The sequence below is a fragment of the Nyctibius grandis genome, chromosome 19 (assembly GCF_013368605.1).
Source record: "Nyctibius grandis isolate bNycGra1 chromosome 19, bNycGra1.pri, whole genome shotgun sequence".
Taxonomy (NCBI): Eukaryota; Metazoa; Chordata; class Aves; order Nyctibiiformes; family Nyctibiidae; genus Nyctibius; species Nyctibius grandis.
This window is the reverse complement of record NC_090676.1, coordinates 8194599-8213695: the sequence shown is the minus strand read 5'-3', so window position 1 is coordinate 8213695 and position 19097 is coordinate 8194599. Positions and strand designations below refer to the sequence as shown.

The window sequence follows — 19097 nt, the reverse complement described above, 5'->3', positions numbered from 1 at the left end:
TAAGAAAGTACAACAGCAACAGAAAAAAATGTGTAAAAATACAACAGCACCAGGAAAACAAACCCCTGACCCATAGACCTTCTAATCTAAGGGCTGAATTTGAGAAAGCATAGTAAGACGTGTCTGCAGATTAGAGGAACTGAATTTAATGGAATATGATAATGCAATTGGAAATAGAAAATATATTTGATAGATATTTAAGGGAATTAACACAACATGAAGGTATGTGCAAAGGTTACAATAGCACAAGCAGGAATAGTTGGAATGAAAGCAGGAGAACTGAATAGGCTTTTGGACACCTTTGCATGTTCTGAATTCTGGGTACGATTGTAAGTGTCAGAGCAATTTTGAATCTTGCTGTAGTTTCTTGATGCTTAACAGAAGAAGCCTCCAGGCTAGGCTGGCAGCCAGGACAGCTGAAGACAGAGAGTCCTCTAACCACTTCCTCAATATCAACAATATCAAGGAATTTCCACCTGGAAACAGCATTTCCAGCCATGATGGTGGTACCCAGTCCAGAATTAGGGCCAAAAAGAGTATGGAAAACAATTTGTGAAGAGTTCAGAAACTGGAATTTGGTGAGAGAGGGAATTAAATTAGATATGGATAGAAAGAAGAACATCAGAAGGCAGAAATACCCACTCAGTGCACAAGATGGGTGAGGCAGGCAAAGCTTTTTAAGGCAAAGGAGAGAACAACAGGAGGGAAAGGTAATGTAGCAGCAGCAGTTGGAGCAAATGTGAGCTGTTGCCTGCTTTAGGGTAAAGTCTGCAATGACAGGGCTGAAAAAATCGGGGGGAAGGATGAGATGGTATATGTAGAAAGCAGCCCTCAAATGGTGGACAAGATCTTGCTCCCATTTAGTTCAGTGAGAGTTTTCGTGATGGTTTGCACAGCATGACAGTTGTCAACAGTGAGTTAGAAAAGAAAGATGAAAATAATACGAAGTTTGTATGAAACAATTGATTTTAAAAGTAAAAATTCAAGCAGTGGGGAAGAAGGAGAAAAAGAGTCTTGAGCCTATTTTTCTCCTGTGTGTACAAAGTGAGGTGAACAAAATGAAACAAAAGTTGATAATATTCTTAATATACTTTTTATATTACAGAAGTGGGTATTGTTTCTCACAATAGACTATGGCCACTAGAAAAATCAGTAAAATAATAGCATTGTAAGAGACTCAACACTTAACACCAGAGGGGAGACAATTAGCATTGCCAGGTTGAATAGGTATAATTGAACATGTGTTGTGCTACTGATTCAGGTCAAAATTGTGCCCGCATTCATAACTGTACTAGTTTAGCAGCAGTACTATGTTTGGTTTTTATTTAAATGCAAAATAATTAAGACAACTATCAACGGCTTTAAGCACCTAACATCATTAATTGTGTAATAAATACATGTAAGTTAATCCTCAGCAGCATTAAGATCACTGGTCTCACAATGATCTTTAAGATACATTAAGCCATCTAGCTCCTATGCTGTTTGGACACATCATCTGTCAGCATTCTCTAACCTTCTTCCATGAAGATGACTTTGGGAAAAGTCACTAGGAAGGAACCAAATTTAGTTGGTATCAAGATGAAAGGAGGGAAAACTATCCCTTGACCCAGACTACTCTCCTCCTTGGTTTTTAAGAAGATATTCATATTGAGCAGGGCTGTGATTAGAGCTGCTTAAGATAGGTTTGCTTAGTTGGTTGGGATAACTTAAAAGGAAAGGTTGATCCCTTAGTCAGAGCAGTAAGAAATGTATCTGTCATAAGCACACTTGGAAGCTGGGCAGTCAAGTATCACGTCCTTTAGAGGTGGTGCTCTACTGCCATGACAAACTACATTCTTTCTGTGGATATAGGATTGATGTCACATGTTGTCAACACTTCCAGAAACACTGCATTCAGATAGGATTTACTTAATGAAAGATGATTAAAATTAAAAAATAATCTAACTTCAATATTTCAATAATCTATCATTTTCAAGCAGCTTGTCTTTTTTACCTCCCCTGCATTGTACAATAAGTAACGTAATTATTTTGACAGGATCCACCCATCAAAAGTACTGCCATATGCCGCCTTTGCAAGAACAAGCAGAATGGAAAACTGGACCAGAAATGAGACCTCTTCAACACGTTGCAGTCATGACTTGAAATTCACCATATAGTAAGTAAATCTGGTTATTTTCTTCCTGGGTATCCCCCCAGTAGCTGCACAGAAGTAGTGGGACAGAAGACCCCAAAGCATTCTCAAACAGTGACTGTAGGAGCTCAGTCAAGGTCTTTCCTGTTCTGGAACAAAAGTAGAAGTTTCATAGAAGTATCATTTAGTGCTCAGATCTTCCCCTTCCTGAGAGCACAGCATTTTAGGAGCTAGATAACCATCCTTAGCTTCCCAGGAAACATGAAGTTCTCAACCGTGGTTTTGTCTGGGTTCACCTCCTAGCACTGTGACATGTTTGCAAAAAGTCTAAACAGGAAAGAAGTTTGTGAGCCAAACACAAGGTTGGGTTTGTGGTTTTTTTTTTTTATTATGATGCATCATTGTACCAATGTCTGTTGAACAGTCAGTGCAACTAACCTTGTAGGGATAATCTTCCATTTTATTATCTTTACCCCCTGCTGCTTTGCTGAAATCCCTCTCTCGAGGGCTGAGTTTTCAGATCTAATTTTGGATTAGAAGTTGCAATTCAGTTTCCTTCTCTCCAGTCCCAATGTATTTTCCCCTGAACAATAACAATCACAATCTATGAGAAGTTATAAATGGCCACCATGCTTGAAGAAAAAAGGTAAGATGTGGCAGGAACTGAGGAGGAAATGAGCTCAAAAAGTTTCTGTGCTTTACAGAAGTTCTGTGATTAGCTTCTTTATTCATGTCTTCTATAGCATGGCACCTTGGAGGTAATGTGTCATCAAACAATTACGAAGTTTAATAAGCAATCCTCTCGTCTGTGGATACCCTGTTCATACTGATCCTAATGTTAAAATTTGCCTAGAACTCTGGAATGCTAACTATTGAAAAGCTGTTGCTGAAGTCATCAATGTATTGAACTCAGTAGGCAATCTGTCATTTAATTCATTTGTGCCAAGATTTCAATCCATGCTTATACTTGGAATCTTGATAGACCGTTAAATAAATATTATTTATTAGTCAACATTATTTTTTACTGTTGATATGCAGCAGGTTGTGCAAACTTGCAGTTGGCTTTCTACACAGTCCACTGGAAAATATGTTTTATTGTAATGCTTGTATTGGCAACTAGGTATATCTTTATTGCAGGCTCAGATTAAAGCTTCAGATGTAAAAAAAACCCAAACCAAAATTGAAGGCGACTCCCTCCAACCTCAGATGAGACAAATCCTCACCCACAAGACCCAAAACAGATAAGCTAGGGATCTCATTTTGATACTGGTTTCACAGTTGGATACGTTAACCAGGCCTTGGTTGTCTGAAGTGGTTGTCCCAGCTTTAGAACCATAACGATCTAGGTCGGGGGGATTAAACTGTTTGACCTTGTCAATGACATACCTAAGTCTGCATATGACTAAGGGTGACAAAATCCATACCTCAGGGTATGAACCTGTATTGCATATTCCAGAGGCAGGGCTACTGAGGGTGTTAGGGGCATGAGGAGACCACGGCTGCTCACAGTCCAGCTGCCATGTAGTATGGTTGATCAGGTGCTAAGTCCTTGGACAAGAGGCAGTACCAATTGTAGCAGCCCCCAGTTAATGTATTTCAGCTCACAGCAGGGGCTCCAGATTGTCTTTTCACGCTAATACAGGGCTGCTCAAGTCACTCAACAGAGCTCTGACTGGGGATGTGCATTCAGAAGTACGCTCCAACCAGGGCGCAAGCACCAAACTTAGGTGAAGGATAATCCTAATGATGTGCCATACAAAACTCCACAACCATTCTTTAACTCCAAGCCTGTTGGGACTGCATGCTTGCACTTTAGCACGTGCTTTGGCTGTTCTAATGGGTTTGAACAAGTGAGCCTGCTGTGTAAGTTTTCATACATGACATTGAATCTCTAGCCCACAATAACAGAATAAGGGATCTTCCCAGAGCCTTGCCTGTCTGCCAGTGGCGGCAATCAGTTCACTGTTCAGGGGGAAGTGACTGTTACTGGTGCAAAATGTGAGTTACCTTCTTCCCCCTCTTCATTAAACATGCCCAAACAAATGTACCCATGATATATACTGATTTAAGCCAGGAAGGAATTACAGCTCCTGTTCTTGCCAAATGATTGAGTGCTTGCAGACACAGATTCCTAAGAAAGTATAATAGAGAAAGTACATTAGCAGGGTATTTGTGCCTTCGTAGGAAATTAATATGGATGTAATTAAGAAAAGCTGATTTATGTGGAACTGTAAAACCAGGGACATAAAATGAAAAATTCTCTGTAAATGTCAAGTCAGTGTTTTGTGGTGGCCAAAACAAGGAACGTAGAGTATTGCAATGGTATTATGAAAGGAACTGAAAACAAAAATGCCACTATATAAATCCCTAGTACATGAATATTTAAGACATTGTATGGAGTTTTAGGCACCTAATCTCTAAAGATTATAGTAGAACTGTTGTTCTACTATAGTCTGCTACTAACATTTTGAGAATAGCAATGTGTGGTGTGGCTTCTTGTCTGAGGAAATTAAAAAGACAAGACTGAGTGTGATGAGGGGATAAGCAGGGTCTGTAAAATAACAGGAAAAGGCAAATGGGAAACAAGAAATAGGGAACACAGAATACTAAAATCTTAGAATGGTTTGGGTTGGAAGGGACCTTAAAGATCTTCTGGTTCTAACACCCCTGCCATGGGCAGGGACACCTTTCCTCTAGACCACGCTGCTCAAAGCCTCATCCAACCTGGCCTTGAACACTTCCAGGAAGGCGACATCCACAACTTCTCTGGGTAACCTGTGCCAGTGTCTCACCACCCTCACAGTAAAGAATTTTTTCCTAATATCTAATCTAAATCTCCCCTCTTTCAGTTTAAAACCATTAGCCCTCGTCCTGTCACTACACTCCCTGATGAAAAGTCCCTTCCCATCTTTCCTGTAGGCCCCCTTCAGGTACTGGAAGGCTGCTATAAGGCCTCCCCAGAGCCTTCTCTTCCCCAAGCTGAACAAGCCCAACCCTCTTGAGTCTGTCTTCATAGGAGAGGTGCTCCAGCCCTCTGATCATCTTTGTGGCCCTCCTCTGGACTCGCTCCAACAGGTACATATCTTTCTTATGTTGAGGGCCCCAGAGCTGGATGGAGTACTCCAGGTGGGGTCTCACCAGAGTGGAGCAGAGGGGGAGAATAACCTCCCTCGACCTGCTGGCCATGCTTCTTTTGATGCAGCCCAGGATAAGGTTGGCTTTCTGGGCTGTGAGTGCACATTGCCGGCTCATGTCAAGCTTTTCATCCACCAATATCTCCAAGTCCTTCTCTGCAGGGCTGGTCTCAATCTACTTATTGAGAACATCTGATGAACTTATTAAGCAGTAAGCTTAAAGCAAACAAAAGAACATACCTCACAAAATACATGTATTAAAATTGTTGAACTCATTACTATAGGATGCTTTAGAAGCCAAAACTTTAAATGGATTCACAAAGCAATCAAATCCTTAGAAAGCACAAGGAAGCATTAAAAGGTCTAGGCCCTCCTTAGAAAGCACAAGGAAGCATTAAAAGGTCTAGGCCCTCTTGACTTCTGGCTCCAAAAGACCCTTTGTTGCCGACTGTTGGTGTATTTTGGCAAAGATGATACTCGCCGTGTTTCTTACTTGCTTTCATTCTGCATCAATTGTCAAGCACTGGAAGAGATAGTATGGCCATTCCTGAACAACTTCCTTATGTTGTAAGCCATTCTTCCCCTACAGTACATATTCTTTTAAAATTTTTGGTTGGTGTTGAGAATTTACATAGGTGGTCTGAAAATACAAAGAGGCTTGATTGAAAGAAGCTGAGAACAAATTCAAATAACTCAAAGAGTTTCTGTTAAAAGTTTAAGTAGCACTAAGTGATGGCTATTTCATCCCATTATTTGCTAAAAAGATACTAGCTTTATTAAAGAAGGACCTCTATTAGAGCTCTGAACACTGGTTACAGTACTACGATATTTATTTTTCATGAACTCTCACAGCAGTGCATGCAAGAGAAAAGGTCAGCAATAGAATGCAGTCTTAGAGCTTGTTTTCGCAATGTTTTCCTATGTACAGAACATTGTTCAAGTACTGGTGAGGTTCTATAGTGCCAGATCTAAGTGCTCAAAGACAGGGAATACTTTAGAACCAGATGGTTTTAGTCACCTCACTGGAGGAACTCATTGGAAAGAAAATACTGCAGGCTGAAATGTGGGAAAGGATGAAGGGAGAGGTTATTTAGGCCAGTGCCAGGCAAAGATTCTGTTGGCTTTTTTTTTGTTTTTTTTTCTAACTCAACATTAACAGCATACTGTTTCATGACTCTCCTCTCTACAAGTGCAAGGAGGGTCAAAGGCACAAACAACAGCTACCTCTTCTGAAGTTCAGGCTTTTAAAACTTACTGTAAGGCAACTTTTGAAAGTGCGTTCAACATTCACGGAGTTACCTGCAGCCCAGTCCCCTGTTTTTTGAAGAAATGCACAGTCTTTTTGCTAGAAAAAAACCCAGATGATTTTCATGGTATATATTGTGAAATATATACGTGTGTGTGTGCGTGTATATATATTCCACTAACTTAGGGAAAGCCTCTATGTTCTTAATTCTGCTTCTTTCCACTGGACCCGTGTACTAGTTCCTTTCAGTAGTGCGTTCTGCAAGTAGCTTGGTGCAGGCTATGGAAATTAGTTTCACTCTTGCGACCTTTCCTTGTTTCAAGAAGTATTGTAGAGTGTCTACTTGTCTCCTGATGCCATGAAGCACTTGGTTTTATTTCTTTACAGCACTTCTTTCTTGATAACTTAAGTATCATTACCTTTAAGCATAATAAGAAATATTATCTATTTATCTAAAAACTCAGTACAGCCCAAGTCACGTTTCAAACTTGCACAAACTGGAGCACACAAAATATGCCATGTATTATGATCCTAATTTATACATAAAAGCACCTTCCTCCAAACACAATCTCATAAATAAATAAATAAAGGAAATTTACCAGGTAATTTTCATAATGAAAAAGTAGGCATGCACATTCTAAAAGCTAAACCCTAATTCACAGCAATTAGATCATGAATAAGTAATATAATGGACTTTAGTTATATATTGTTACATAAAAGTCTGAGAAAAATATGATCTTGTTGAGGCTCAATTTGTATTCTAGCAAATGGTTTTCAGTAGTCTGTAATTTTGAATAAACACCTAAAAACTCACTATTTGGTCATTAAAAACTGGGTACCTATTTTCAACTTAAAAGTGTTGATTTTAGCCATGAAACCTCCAAATGAAACATAAACAGATGAAATCTATTCACTGGACATTTTGAGGGCCCTTTAGACCCAGAGATTTATTTTTGTATATTTTATTAGATCTGATTAGCCTGCACCAAATGAAGTTACATATAATTTGCTGAAAAAGTACAGTCAAATGTCACAAAATGTACAGTTAAGCCACTGTAATCCAGTTACAGGTAGATTCAAAACCTACAGCTACATTTTTTTTATTATTTTAAAGCAAATCAAGTATGAAATGTTTGCTCTGAATACTCAGAAAAGGAGAAGAATATCAGAATCTGTACAACTTCACTAAAAACCAAAGGAATATCTCTCAAGCAGTCTACTAGAAAATAAGCTTTTGTTTTGAAGTTCTATTTATTTTTGTCACTGTGATAACTATGTGAAATATGAATTTATCATTTATCTACAGACTTTCTAAATATTTTTTCTAATATTAACAACTGTATCTAGTGTACTAAAGGAATGCAGACAAACACAAGCCAAATATGCATAATTGTTAAGACATTTGTTGCTTCTCCTCTCCTACTATTCATTTTCTGATACAGGTATCCACAGAACTACACCCCCCCCCCCCCCTCACAAAAAAAATGAGGACATATTTTTGTATATATAAAGCCATTAGCAGAATAATTTAATCCTCTTGCTTAATTCTTCCTCCCCCTCCCAAGTGCATATTTGATTGCAAGGGCTTCATCATTTCCGAGTTCTGGCTATATCAAGCCATGAAACAGAAAAACAGTATGTATTTCATTCATCAGGATCTGGAACAAATACAGGTTTTACACTGCAAGCTGTAATTTGACATAAGAAAAACTTCTCAAAACATCTTCAGTGAGGTGAATTGCATCTTCTGTCACCCCTAAGTTGGGTGAGATGTCATACTCCTATTTTATAGATTTTAAAAATGTTTAGTTTCTAAAGAAAAGAGGAAAAGGGAATCACCTGCTTCTGGACAAACACACGGAATACAAAATTATTCCACACATACGATTCTTTTTCTTATCCAAAGGATATTCCTTCTTTCCAGTCTAGGAATAATTTTACAAAGAAAAAAAATCACTGTCCTCATCTGTATTCCCTCTTACAAGCTATTATCAGTTCTGTAGAAACTGTTCTATATATCTGCTTTAAGATATATGTATGTATGTGCTGAGGAAAGAAAGGGAACTAATTAGTATATATTTAAAATACTACCTGCAAACCACAGAACAAAGATAAGATAAACTCTAGGGTTTTTTTATGTCCTTGCTTGTCTTCATTTTAAAATCATCTTTAGCTTCTGCTGAATAATGATTCATTTCTAAATGCAAAAGATCATTTAGCTTTGTGTTCTTTATTAGGACTTCATTATTTTTACAAAAATAGAATAGAGCATTAGTCTTTATTAGTTTTTAGTTTAACACACAGTTCATTTATTTTGAAAGGAGCATTTTGGGATACAGTATTTTTAGTTTATTATTGGTGGTTCGTTTAATTGTTTGTTAGTTTATAGCAGGTCTACTGGTCACCGCACAAATTCTCAAGCTTCTGCTGTTACGTACTAAAAACCACACAGATGTCAGAAAACGCTTTTCTAAAGAAGTTAATTTAGGATAAACTGTCATGTTGTAGCAAACAAGGTCAAGAGTCCCTTTAAGAAGGAGACTATTTCATTGCCTCCCAGTTTAGATTCTCCATAGACACGGTCCACAAATGAAATGGGAACCTGTTGAAACAAGCAAAACTATTTTTAAGGTTCAAAACCTAAATAATCAGATATTCTGTAAACAATAGAACGGCCTTTGAACTATAGCATGTTTAGACATGGGAAGAAGGCAAGCACCAGATTGGCTTCCTTTGTGTCAGTTCTTCTTACCAGTGGCTTTAATCACACCCTATGGCTGGGGAGCATGAAATTATTTGGTTTATCACCTTTAAAGATGATCCAAAGACATTACTCAGTGGCTGGATGATACACCAGTCAGAACAAACTTAAGCTTTTAAGTGCACTAAAAGCCTGGGGCCTTAAAATGAACCTTCACCACTTCCCTTGTTAGCTAAATTCAATACCTTTGAGTCAATGCCTCAGGAAGGCAAAAATCTTCCACCACCATGAAACAGCATTTTGCTGAACCTCACCACGGGCTAGAAGAGGACATCTGAATAGGGCAGTTAGTGCATATTTTACAAGCAATACCTCTCTTTGTCTTTGACCATTTTATAGATTATTTACAGGATTACATGGCATTTAAAACAGTAATTTTGGTTTCCTTACTTAAGTGATCATACTGTCGAGATAAACTCACTACTCATAAAATGGTAGGAACATTTTATTCCACCAACACTGTGTGAGAATATTCAAGAATTTCCATATAAGTTTGTGTGCAAAATTGAAATACTTCAGGGGCTAAAATAAAGAATTGCATTTGCAAAAGTCATTAAAAAATTGGCTTAGCATTCTGCTGGCAGTTTCAACCAGAAATCTAGCAAGTGGAACACAAAAATCACCACGCCCTTGCATCTGTGCCAGGACTGAGGATTTCTCACAATTCTAGCACATCAGTTGCTGGTAGGAGAGAACCCAGGGCAAGAAGATGGTAAGAAGATACCTAAAACGGCATGCATATAGACTCAACAATGACTCTGGTCTTCTTAGTAGGGTGCCTTTGATGATCCCAGTAAGCGTCCTGGCAACTAGAGACAGCTGATCTACAGGGCATGAACAGAAATCACTGAATACATAGTCAGTGCAGGATGTCAGAAGTGATATTTCCTGACTAGTGATGAAAGAATGGTTGATATCTAGTAAGAGGTATCCAGTCTTTCCCTTCAGTATAGGAATTAACCACATGTGTTGTTGCTGGACTTTGTCCTTCTTGCATAAGAAGTTGTATCATTAGTCTTAAAAGAAGCATTTTCAGAAGGGTGTATTCCATGCACTGGGGTACATGTCATGTATGGTAAAGAAGTACAGCAAAATGAAACGGATGCATGCAAGACTATTCAGGTACAGATTGTGTCAGTTCATCTAATCATCCATTTGTTCCTTTTAGACTGGCAGGTCTCAATCTTCATTTTCAATTTTGCTTAAGAAATATTTTACCCTCACAAGTGTATCTACATTTTACAACTGCCAAAAAACTCCTATTCTGCCTGGAGAGTTGCAGCACCCACAAACCAGGAATTAGATGTGCAAGTGTCACCTCTTTTGGAATTTCTGTATTACTATTTGGATAATTATAAAATATATAAAGATCATAAGTATTGATCAGGAAATACTGTAACAATGTACTTGGAACATAACAGAAAGTTGTCCTGCCCCAGGAAGTTACAATACAGAGATGATACACAGAACAGTAAAAATGCAATAGTCTTATTTATAGGTCCATGCCAGCAACCTGAACACTGACAAGTTTGTTACAGATACCACAATGGAAATCTTAAAGACTAGGCTGAAGCAGAATAATGAAGCAAGTTTTCAGATGTTAGAGAGAACTCTTCCCACATGTGAGAAACTAAAGGAGGAGGGCATCTGCCCTTGAGAATGTAACACACAAATTGTGGAGGATGGCCTAACTGACCCATCCCAAAACAGAGCCCATGTCTCAACACTGACTGGGAGATATGAGGCCTCCTGAAGACTGTCAGTCAGGCAAACCCCAGCTACACACAGGATAGTGATGTTGTTCCATAAGCAAGAAAGGTGGAAGAAAAGAGCTTGCTTTATTGTGTGGAAATACTCTACCTGATATTGATAGAGAAGTGTAATACCTAAGGTTTAGAGAGAGAAGTACCAGCAACAGAATTCTCTGACAATTCACAGTCATGAAAATAACGATGAAGAACTGGTTCTGAGATTTGTCTGCAGAGGGAATTCCAGTGAATCATCTTTAAAGACACCAGCAAGAGCAATTCAACGAAATATAAAAGGCAGCAATCAGACTGCTGGAAATATAGGATCTAACAATTGTTTGGAGTTCTTTTTCAATGACTGTAGACGGCACATTCAAAGAGTTCAGAAGTGGAAAGTTGTGATAGCTGGAAAACTGGAAAATAACAAGGCAATAAATGACAGAGAACAGAATAAATCTGAAATAGAATCAGGTTGCTGGAGAAAACATAATTTGAAAAGACCTAACTAGACATGTCTGTACAATACGATGGAGGAAAGAAAAAGCTCAGAGCAGCTTTATAGTATATTTTGACTTCTTTCCCTCCTTTGAAGAGCCTTCTAAAATTGTATGCAGCTGAAGAAATGGCAACAGGAAGAGGGAAGGATCTGAGAAGCATATCAGCCAGGGGAGTAAGGAACTGGAATTTCAGCTCTGGTATTCACCTGGAAAAGTTGGAAAAATAGAGTTCTACGTATGTAATTTCTTTATATCGATCTGAAAATCTTGCTGCTTCTTGGAAGCGCACAAAATTTCCTATGCTGCCAGTAATCTGTATCTACATTTAAATGAAAGCACAATATACTTATAAAAACTTTTACTATACCTCTCCAATAGTATATCCTAACTGTCTAGCCCGAACAATCATCTCCATCTGGAAGACGTATCCTTTAGAAACACATTTTTCCATTAGTTTCTGTAAGACTTCTTTTCTGTATAACCTGTAAACGATTACAAAGAAAATGAAACCTGAAGCACAGTTTCGGAACTTCAGAAATCAAGATAGTGTGTAGGAATCTTAACTGTAATCACTAACTCATATCATTACTATTTTTAAAAATCTTTAACACAGTCATAGGAGCAACAGTTCTTGCAAAATAGCCTACATTTCTTACACCCTTTCCAAACAGATTTCATAGTCCTCAGTAAAGGTCTGTCCTTACGCCAGTTCCTTCTTCAGCAGTTTAATGTCACATAAACTATATGAACTGCAAACCAGACCCATACCTGAAACTCCCTGTTAAGTCTGATGCACCTGGTCTCAGCAAAACCTGAGTTATAAAATTGGCACCACGACTGTGAAAGAAAACATGAATGTCAAAATTGGTCAGTACACAACTCCAAAAGATCAAGCAGAGTTTCTAGAAAGTAAGTAAATATCATTCTACTGGGCAAAAAAAGAAACCTTTATTGCTTAATATGAAACAATTATAGTTTTAATGCCACCAAGTCACGTTTTATCGTTTTATCGTATTTTTAATACGTTTTCACCACTTGATTTGACTAATAAATGTTCATCTTGAAGCCAAAACGCAGAAGAAACTTGCCAATGACCTCTTGAAAATCTTAAGTCCCTGTAAACCTGAGATGCCAGCCTCCATATGCTCATACAACCTTGACATCGTTTTCCTCTCTCTTTTGGGGTGAAACCTCTCCCTAGTGCTCACTGTAACCCCTTTCCAGTAAGGTCTAAGTAATGTTTTATTGACATTGATCGTGCCAGATAATTCGTAACTTATCACAAATCAGAGTGTCAACAGCGGGGTTTAGCAAGTGATTTACTGTTTAGTGAAAGGACCATTATAGATCTTAAAGCTAACTAAACGTGTCTTTCAAACTTGACAAAAAAGTGTCATAGTCTCAGCTCATTCTTTAGATGATGAAGCTGAAAAACTGTCCCACCCTGATACCCTGCAGATTTGTCCACTGTTCCAGCCCATTTCTCAAACCTGGTCATATCATTACATTCTTTCTTGGTGGGTTTTAACCAAACAATTTGCTAATCATGCATGCTTCTATTATTTAATATAATTTTGCAGTACCCAGTACTATTGACTAAAGATTCAGGAGAGCTCACAGATTTATTGTTTGAGGACTTGGAATTCTTATAAATTTCTAAATAACAAATTTATGTGTAAATATCTAGAAAAATACTAACCTGATTAATTTTCTTTTCAAATCCCAGCCATATACTCCTCCATTTCCTTTATATCTTGTTCCAGACACAATATCAAAATTGCCTTCTTTCTGCTTTCTATAAGCAATTGGTTTTATCAGAAAAACAGGAGGAATATTTGTATGAAGGTAGTACAAATTTAAGAATAAGAACAATCACTCTTTTAGTACAAAATCTGTATTTTACAAACCGTTGAACAAATAAGTAGAGAAGAGAGGAAAGAAAGAGTTACGGTGGTTATAAGCATTGTGCGTGTAAAAAGCTGTTAACTGTTCTCTTATAAAGAGCTCTTTCAGGGAATCTTATGATTATCTTTCACCAACTATGTCAGAGAATTTCATAGACTACTTCATAAATAATTTATAAAGACCAACTTATGCATTTTTAAAGCCTCTCTCTAGTATAAAAGACAGAATGATTTTAAATACAGGTTTAAATATTAAAGCTACACAAACCCATAGTAAGAAAAGAAAAAAAAAAAGTCTGGACCTATCCTTAGTCCATACCACGCCTGACTGCTGCAGAACCTTATCTAAAATTTTAGAGCTCCTCCTCTAGCAAGAAAGTTGAAAGTTACCCAGACTGCTGCCCTTAGCCTCCAGCATAATGCCTGTTGACCATTTCTCACAAACTGAAATGTTACAGGGAGAGGAAGGTGAGGCAGAGGAAAGGTAGACAAAAGTATTTCGCCAATAATTGAGGACATGGTCCTCCAATGAATATCCCTACATGCATACATGATGAAATGATCAGAATTAGAAGATGGCATTTATATATACATGCTTTTCAAAGCTGAACAACCATGACAAGGAAGGGAAGTACTAGCCACACATGCTCTCTGTTACTTTAAACTTTGGGATTTTTGCTCCAGCTTTTCTGGATTATTTTGGGACAAATCTAATGAGGTCCAATCACTTTTATTTGAATTCTTGGTTTGCCAATTTTCTTACTACAGCTAGACAGCTATACAAAAATATAAAGCTTTCAAATATTACTACGAAACAATAAGTGTTCAGAAGTCATTTTCTCATACTACAATTGGCACCTACCTGATAAACTCTGGAATAAATTTTGGCTGAAATGGAAGGAAAACATATCAGAAAAGAAAAGGAGGTGGTGCTAAAAAAAAAAAAAAAAATCAATGCAAATTTAATTTTAACAGATTAAAAACACACTACATAAAACACAGACTTACATGGTGAGAGAGGTCAGCATCCATAATAACAATAAAATTCCCAGTGGCATGCTTCATTCCATGAATATAAGCAGTGCCTAATGAAAACAGTACAGAAATAATTTCCCCCACTATTTTAACATATGCAATCTTCTAGCCACAGTCTTCACTTATTTTCTAAAATCTCTGTGTTATACTAGAAAAGGATCAACTCCTAAAATTTATTTTAAAATGTATCAGTGGTGAAACATTAAAATCATTTTTCCTTTTCCCTACAATTTCAGCACTAGATTTTATAAATGTAAACCTTGGCAAACCTTACTGCACTAGAAATGCAATGAGAAACATGACTTGATGAGTGGGACATTAGCACCATAGGCACTTAGGAGCCATAGAAAACTGGAAATAGGACATAGGCAACAAAATAATCACTGATAGTTTAAAAAACTTGCTCTCTAGGCTCAGGATTTACTATCAGTAGTATATACATTTTGGTTTGTTCTCCTTGGCACCATGAATTATATTCTGATACCTAATACGAAGAGAGTCTTTTTTTCTTACTTTAGATTTTGTTGTGGTTTATTCATCCTGTGTGAACCGGTGTAGCTATCTTGATAAGAGCTGGAACAAGTCTTGCTATTAGCTTCCCTCAACAATGCAAATTTCTGATCCGAGTCCTATTGTTCAAAGACAGCACTGCTTCCAAGGACAGTACAGGAGCACAACAGAGATTAAAAACTGGCATATACTCTTCACTGATCCAAATTACTCTGGAGTCTTTCTGTTAATTTCATAAGGAACAGATAAAACTGAAAACACAACACTCTCAACTGACATCCTTAGCAGGCACTCTCACAGAAAACTAAACTCCTGGTTAATGAACAACCTGTCTTTCCTTTCTTTACCATGTTGTTTGCAAAGTTACACAGGAAATGGGGGTTGCCAAGACATTTAGCAAGGAAGGCAGATACTGATTAACAATAAATCAAACAAGGTATTGCATTTTATCATCTTCTCCATTCCTTTTATGAAAGGAGGGATAAGGATACAACATGAGTCTTAACAGATGGAAATACTTCCACTTTATTTTAGGATAGTTTCCATACCACAAGTTTTAATGTCATTTAGGACTTCCTAGGGTATCTGCTTTTATCTAAAGCAAACAATGACAAACTTGATTTCCATATTCTGTGAAATATGGCATCAGAGCTATAAAATTGCAGTCGTGCATCATTCCATACAAATTTCAATAATCAATCGCAGTGGTACAAGACTGGCTCCCAAATTAGTGAGGTTTCTGCAATACGAGTAACTTTTGCAATGTACTTCAAAGCCTTCAACTCACATGTTAGTTCATAGGTGAGACAATACTTAGTAGTTTGAGTGCTGGACATCTGTCAGATACGTATTTTTTTTTATTTAATTAGAGTTGTAATTCAAACTGAAATGGGTTTAACTGTGAAAAGTTCTGTCCAAATAAGTGTCAGAAAAACATCCCAGCCTTCTCTGGAGACTGCACGAACTATGGTCCAATTTTTGAAGCATCCTGCACATGGGTGGCTTGCACAGAAAGTACCACTGTCCCCCCTGATTCAGTAGGTTCCACACAAATATAGCGGCTACTCTTGTAAAATGTTACATTTTTTCTCAATTTAGACCCCTCATTCTGTAATCGGTGAATGCAGTATGGGAGGGAGAGAAGCAGCATGATGTTTACGGGGAAACACAGTTGTACAGAATTGCACTGACCAGAGTTTTCAGGTTTGAGGTTGTAGAGAACTTGTTATAAATAATGCTCTGTGATTTTCACGTGTGTGGCTTTTAAGCTTATTCACTTACAAAAAGCTTGGTGAAAACATATATTTCTGCTCTTGGGCTTTACTGTGATTTTTTCTGGAACTTTATACACTAGAATCAATCAAAGAATACAGCAGAGGTTTTTTTTTTTTAAGTGCTAACCAGAGTTAATAAGGACTTACCGAGGCCCAACTTTCTTGCTCTGGGTCTTAGAAGCTGCAGGATATATTAAAATATACATATATTACTTGAAGTACAGTTTTTAATTAATTTTAGTGACACCTTAAATTCTGCTATTTTCAAGGTATAAAAATATTTTAAAATGTACTTTTCATTTTTAGAAATCTATATAACATATAAAAATAAATTTATCTGTCAAAATACAGGAGAAACAAACCATTATATTAAACAGGTATTTGATCGGGTCATATTTAAAAACAAACCCCTTTTAAGCTTTATTTAGTAGTTCTTCAGTAAAAAAACAAAATTAAAAGCACCATCTTAGTAACTAAAGGATTTCCTCAAATTCCACTATACAGTTATAAATCTGAACAAGTCTCCCCAGCATCATTACTTTTAAGGAACGACAAATACTAACAGCAAATATTTTAGCAGGTTTCCCAAACTGATTTAGCATACTTCTAGTACTGAATATAAATTTCAAGATATTCATGTGCATACTGATATAACCCATGAATAACGACCATATAACACCATTATGAATCTTTCAGGATATGAGTGACCAAGCTTTAAACCCGTGCCAAGTATCCTCAGCTCCTGCAGGGCAACAGGAAGTGCATGGGGAGAGGGGGGCACCAGCACTAACAAAAGAGGAATCTAACTTTTAGATCATCATGACAGTAATTTAACTTTCAACTCTTCCTAAAGTGCCTTTGATGTAAGTCAGCATTTGGGGAGGAGAGGGTACATATTTAAGGAGTCATCTAAATATACTTCAGAAACAAATTTTAAATCTCACTTTTAAATCTTGGCTAGTTTTCATGCATGTTCTGAGAGGTCATAAATAATGTAATGCAGAGAAGGACATGGATATGGAAGAGTTAGCAATCAGTAGTGCTTCTGCTGATTTGTTATTTTGGTTTCTGGTTTTTTTTTTCTTTAATAAATAGTTAAATCTGAACATTAACAAAAAACCCCATTTTGATTCCTCATCTACTTCCTTGAACATGTTGGCCTCTCATTAAATCAATTACATAAAGACTAAATAAATGACAGTATCTGGTTGTATATAATTGATGGTTATACGGTAATATATTAAGCAGAAAAAAAACAAAAGTCCTGTTATTGAGGAATGCAACTAGGCAGATTAAAAATAAATCACAAGACCAGACTAGCTTTCATCTTTCCAATTTCGCTAATCCTGCAGTCACTTGAAATTAAAGCTTATCCAAACCTCATCTTTCCCTCAGGCACGCACTAAGTACGCTAACAACCACTATTCATTACTCCATAGCACACAGCAATGCACAAAGTATTGAAAACATTTTGCAAACATTAACTCATGATTCTGCATATTAGTTCATAACGCTGCTAAACGGCTGCAGGACTATCGTGATTTTACATTTTGTCTAAAGTGGCATGCAAAAAACTTAACTTGTTTAAGGATGTAAAGAAAGTGCAGAATTGAGGGACTGTTCTGATTCTCTCAGGACTTCAAGTACTTTCCAATAGCATAAAAATGAAAAAAACATACAGAATATACAACTCACTATTTTATCTGATCCATATATCTTTTCCAATTGTTCAGCGATTTCCTGTGTCCCATCTGGGCTTCCATCATCTATGATGATAATTTCAAAATTGTTTCCACTGAAATGAGAATTATTTTTAAATGAACGAACGGAAAACCCCGTTTCACTACCTGTGTCATTTTGAAAGGCATGAAATGGAGAAATATAATACAAAGTGATTTTCTGACAGTCAGAAGTACGTGCTGTAGTTACTCTTACAGCTGTAAGACTCTGCTTGCAGCGATAAAACGTGGCTCGGTGGCGCCGGTTCAGGTCTCCGGCTGCAGCTGCCCCACAGCACAGCGCAGCGCTACGAACCTCACCGTTACCCCGGCGTCCCCGCAGCGGTCCGCTCTCGCCTCGGGACTGAGAGCGATGACAAGCTACCGCTGCCTTTGCGCCTTCATCCGGCAACGCTCTCTCTAGCCCTTGCTGCAGAACGGATCAGAGCTCACGCGAGGCCTCTGATTAGAGTAATTCCGTTTCCCTAATTAACCTCGGGGCAGAGCTGCGCTCTTCACTCCGGGTTAGGTACACCTGGCTGCGCGCCCTCCATCGCTACCGAGAAGCGTTTTATATTTCACGGGGTGGATAACGTTATTGCCTTCCGAAGCTGCGAGGTCCTTCTGTCAATGTTACAGACTCTCTGCTCTACAGAGAGCTGCTCGGAGCCCCTGTCAGAGCCCCCCGCCGGAGGCGCCTGACCCCTCTCAGCCCGCTCCTTACCGCCCGGGGGCGCGTTCGGCCCGCGCTCGCACACCGCCGTTTCCCTGCAGCTAACAGCCGCCTCCCCTCGCAAAGGGGCCGCCGGCTGCCTCCCCTCCGCCGAGCAGCGGCCCGCAACGGGCCCGGGCGGAGGCACGGAGCTCAGCCCCGGCCCGTCAGGGACCCCGGGGCCCTCACCCCCGCACCGGCCCCAGCCCAGGCCCGGGCCCGGGGGGAGGCACGCCCTCCCGCCGCAGCCGGTACCTCTCCTGGAAGGTGCGCGCCAGGAGCCAGACGACAAGGGGGAGGTTCTCCCGCTCATTGTAGGTGGGCAGCAGCACCGAGAACTTGTCGGCGCCGCCGGCCGCCATGTCAGCGCTGCCGCACCCGGAACCGGCGGGGACGCGCCGCAGCCAATCAGTGCGCGCGGCGCGGC

The 19097-nt window shown here is 38.7% G+C and overlaps 1 protein-coding gene across 1 annotated transcript; it reads right to left on the bottom strand.

Annotated features, from left to right (window-relative positions):
- Positions 1-8722: 8722 nt before the first annotated feature.
- On the bottom strand, positions 8723-19063 carry DPM1 (dolichyl-phosphate mannosyltransferase subunit 1, catalytic). Its single transcript, XM_068416123.1, has 9 exons — positions 18926-19063; positions 17936-18035; positions 16388-16421; positions 14430-14506; positions 14284-14309; positions 13217-13312; positions 12286-12354; positions 11885-11999; positions 8723-9113 (listed from the first exon to the last, which is right to left on the bottom strand). The coding sequence occupies exons 1-9, from the start codon at positions 19030-19032 to the stop codon at positions 9009-9011; spliced, it is 729 nt and encodes a 242-aa protein (XP_068272224.1). The 5' UTR covers positions 19033-19063; the 3' UTR covers positions 8723-9008.
- Between the last annotated feature and the right edge of the window lie 34 nt (positions 19064-19097).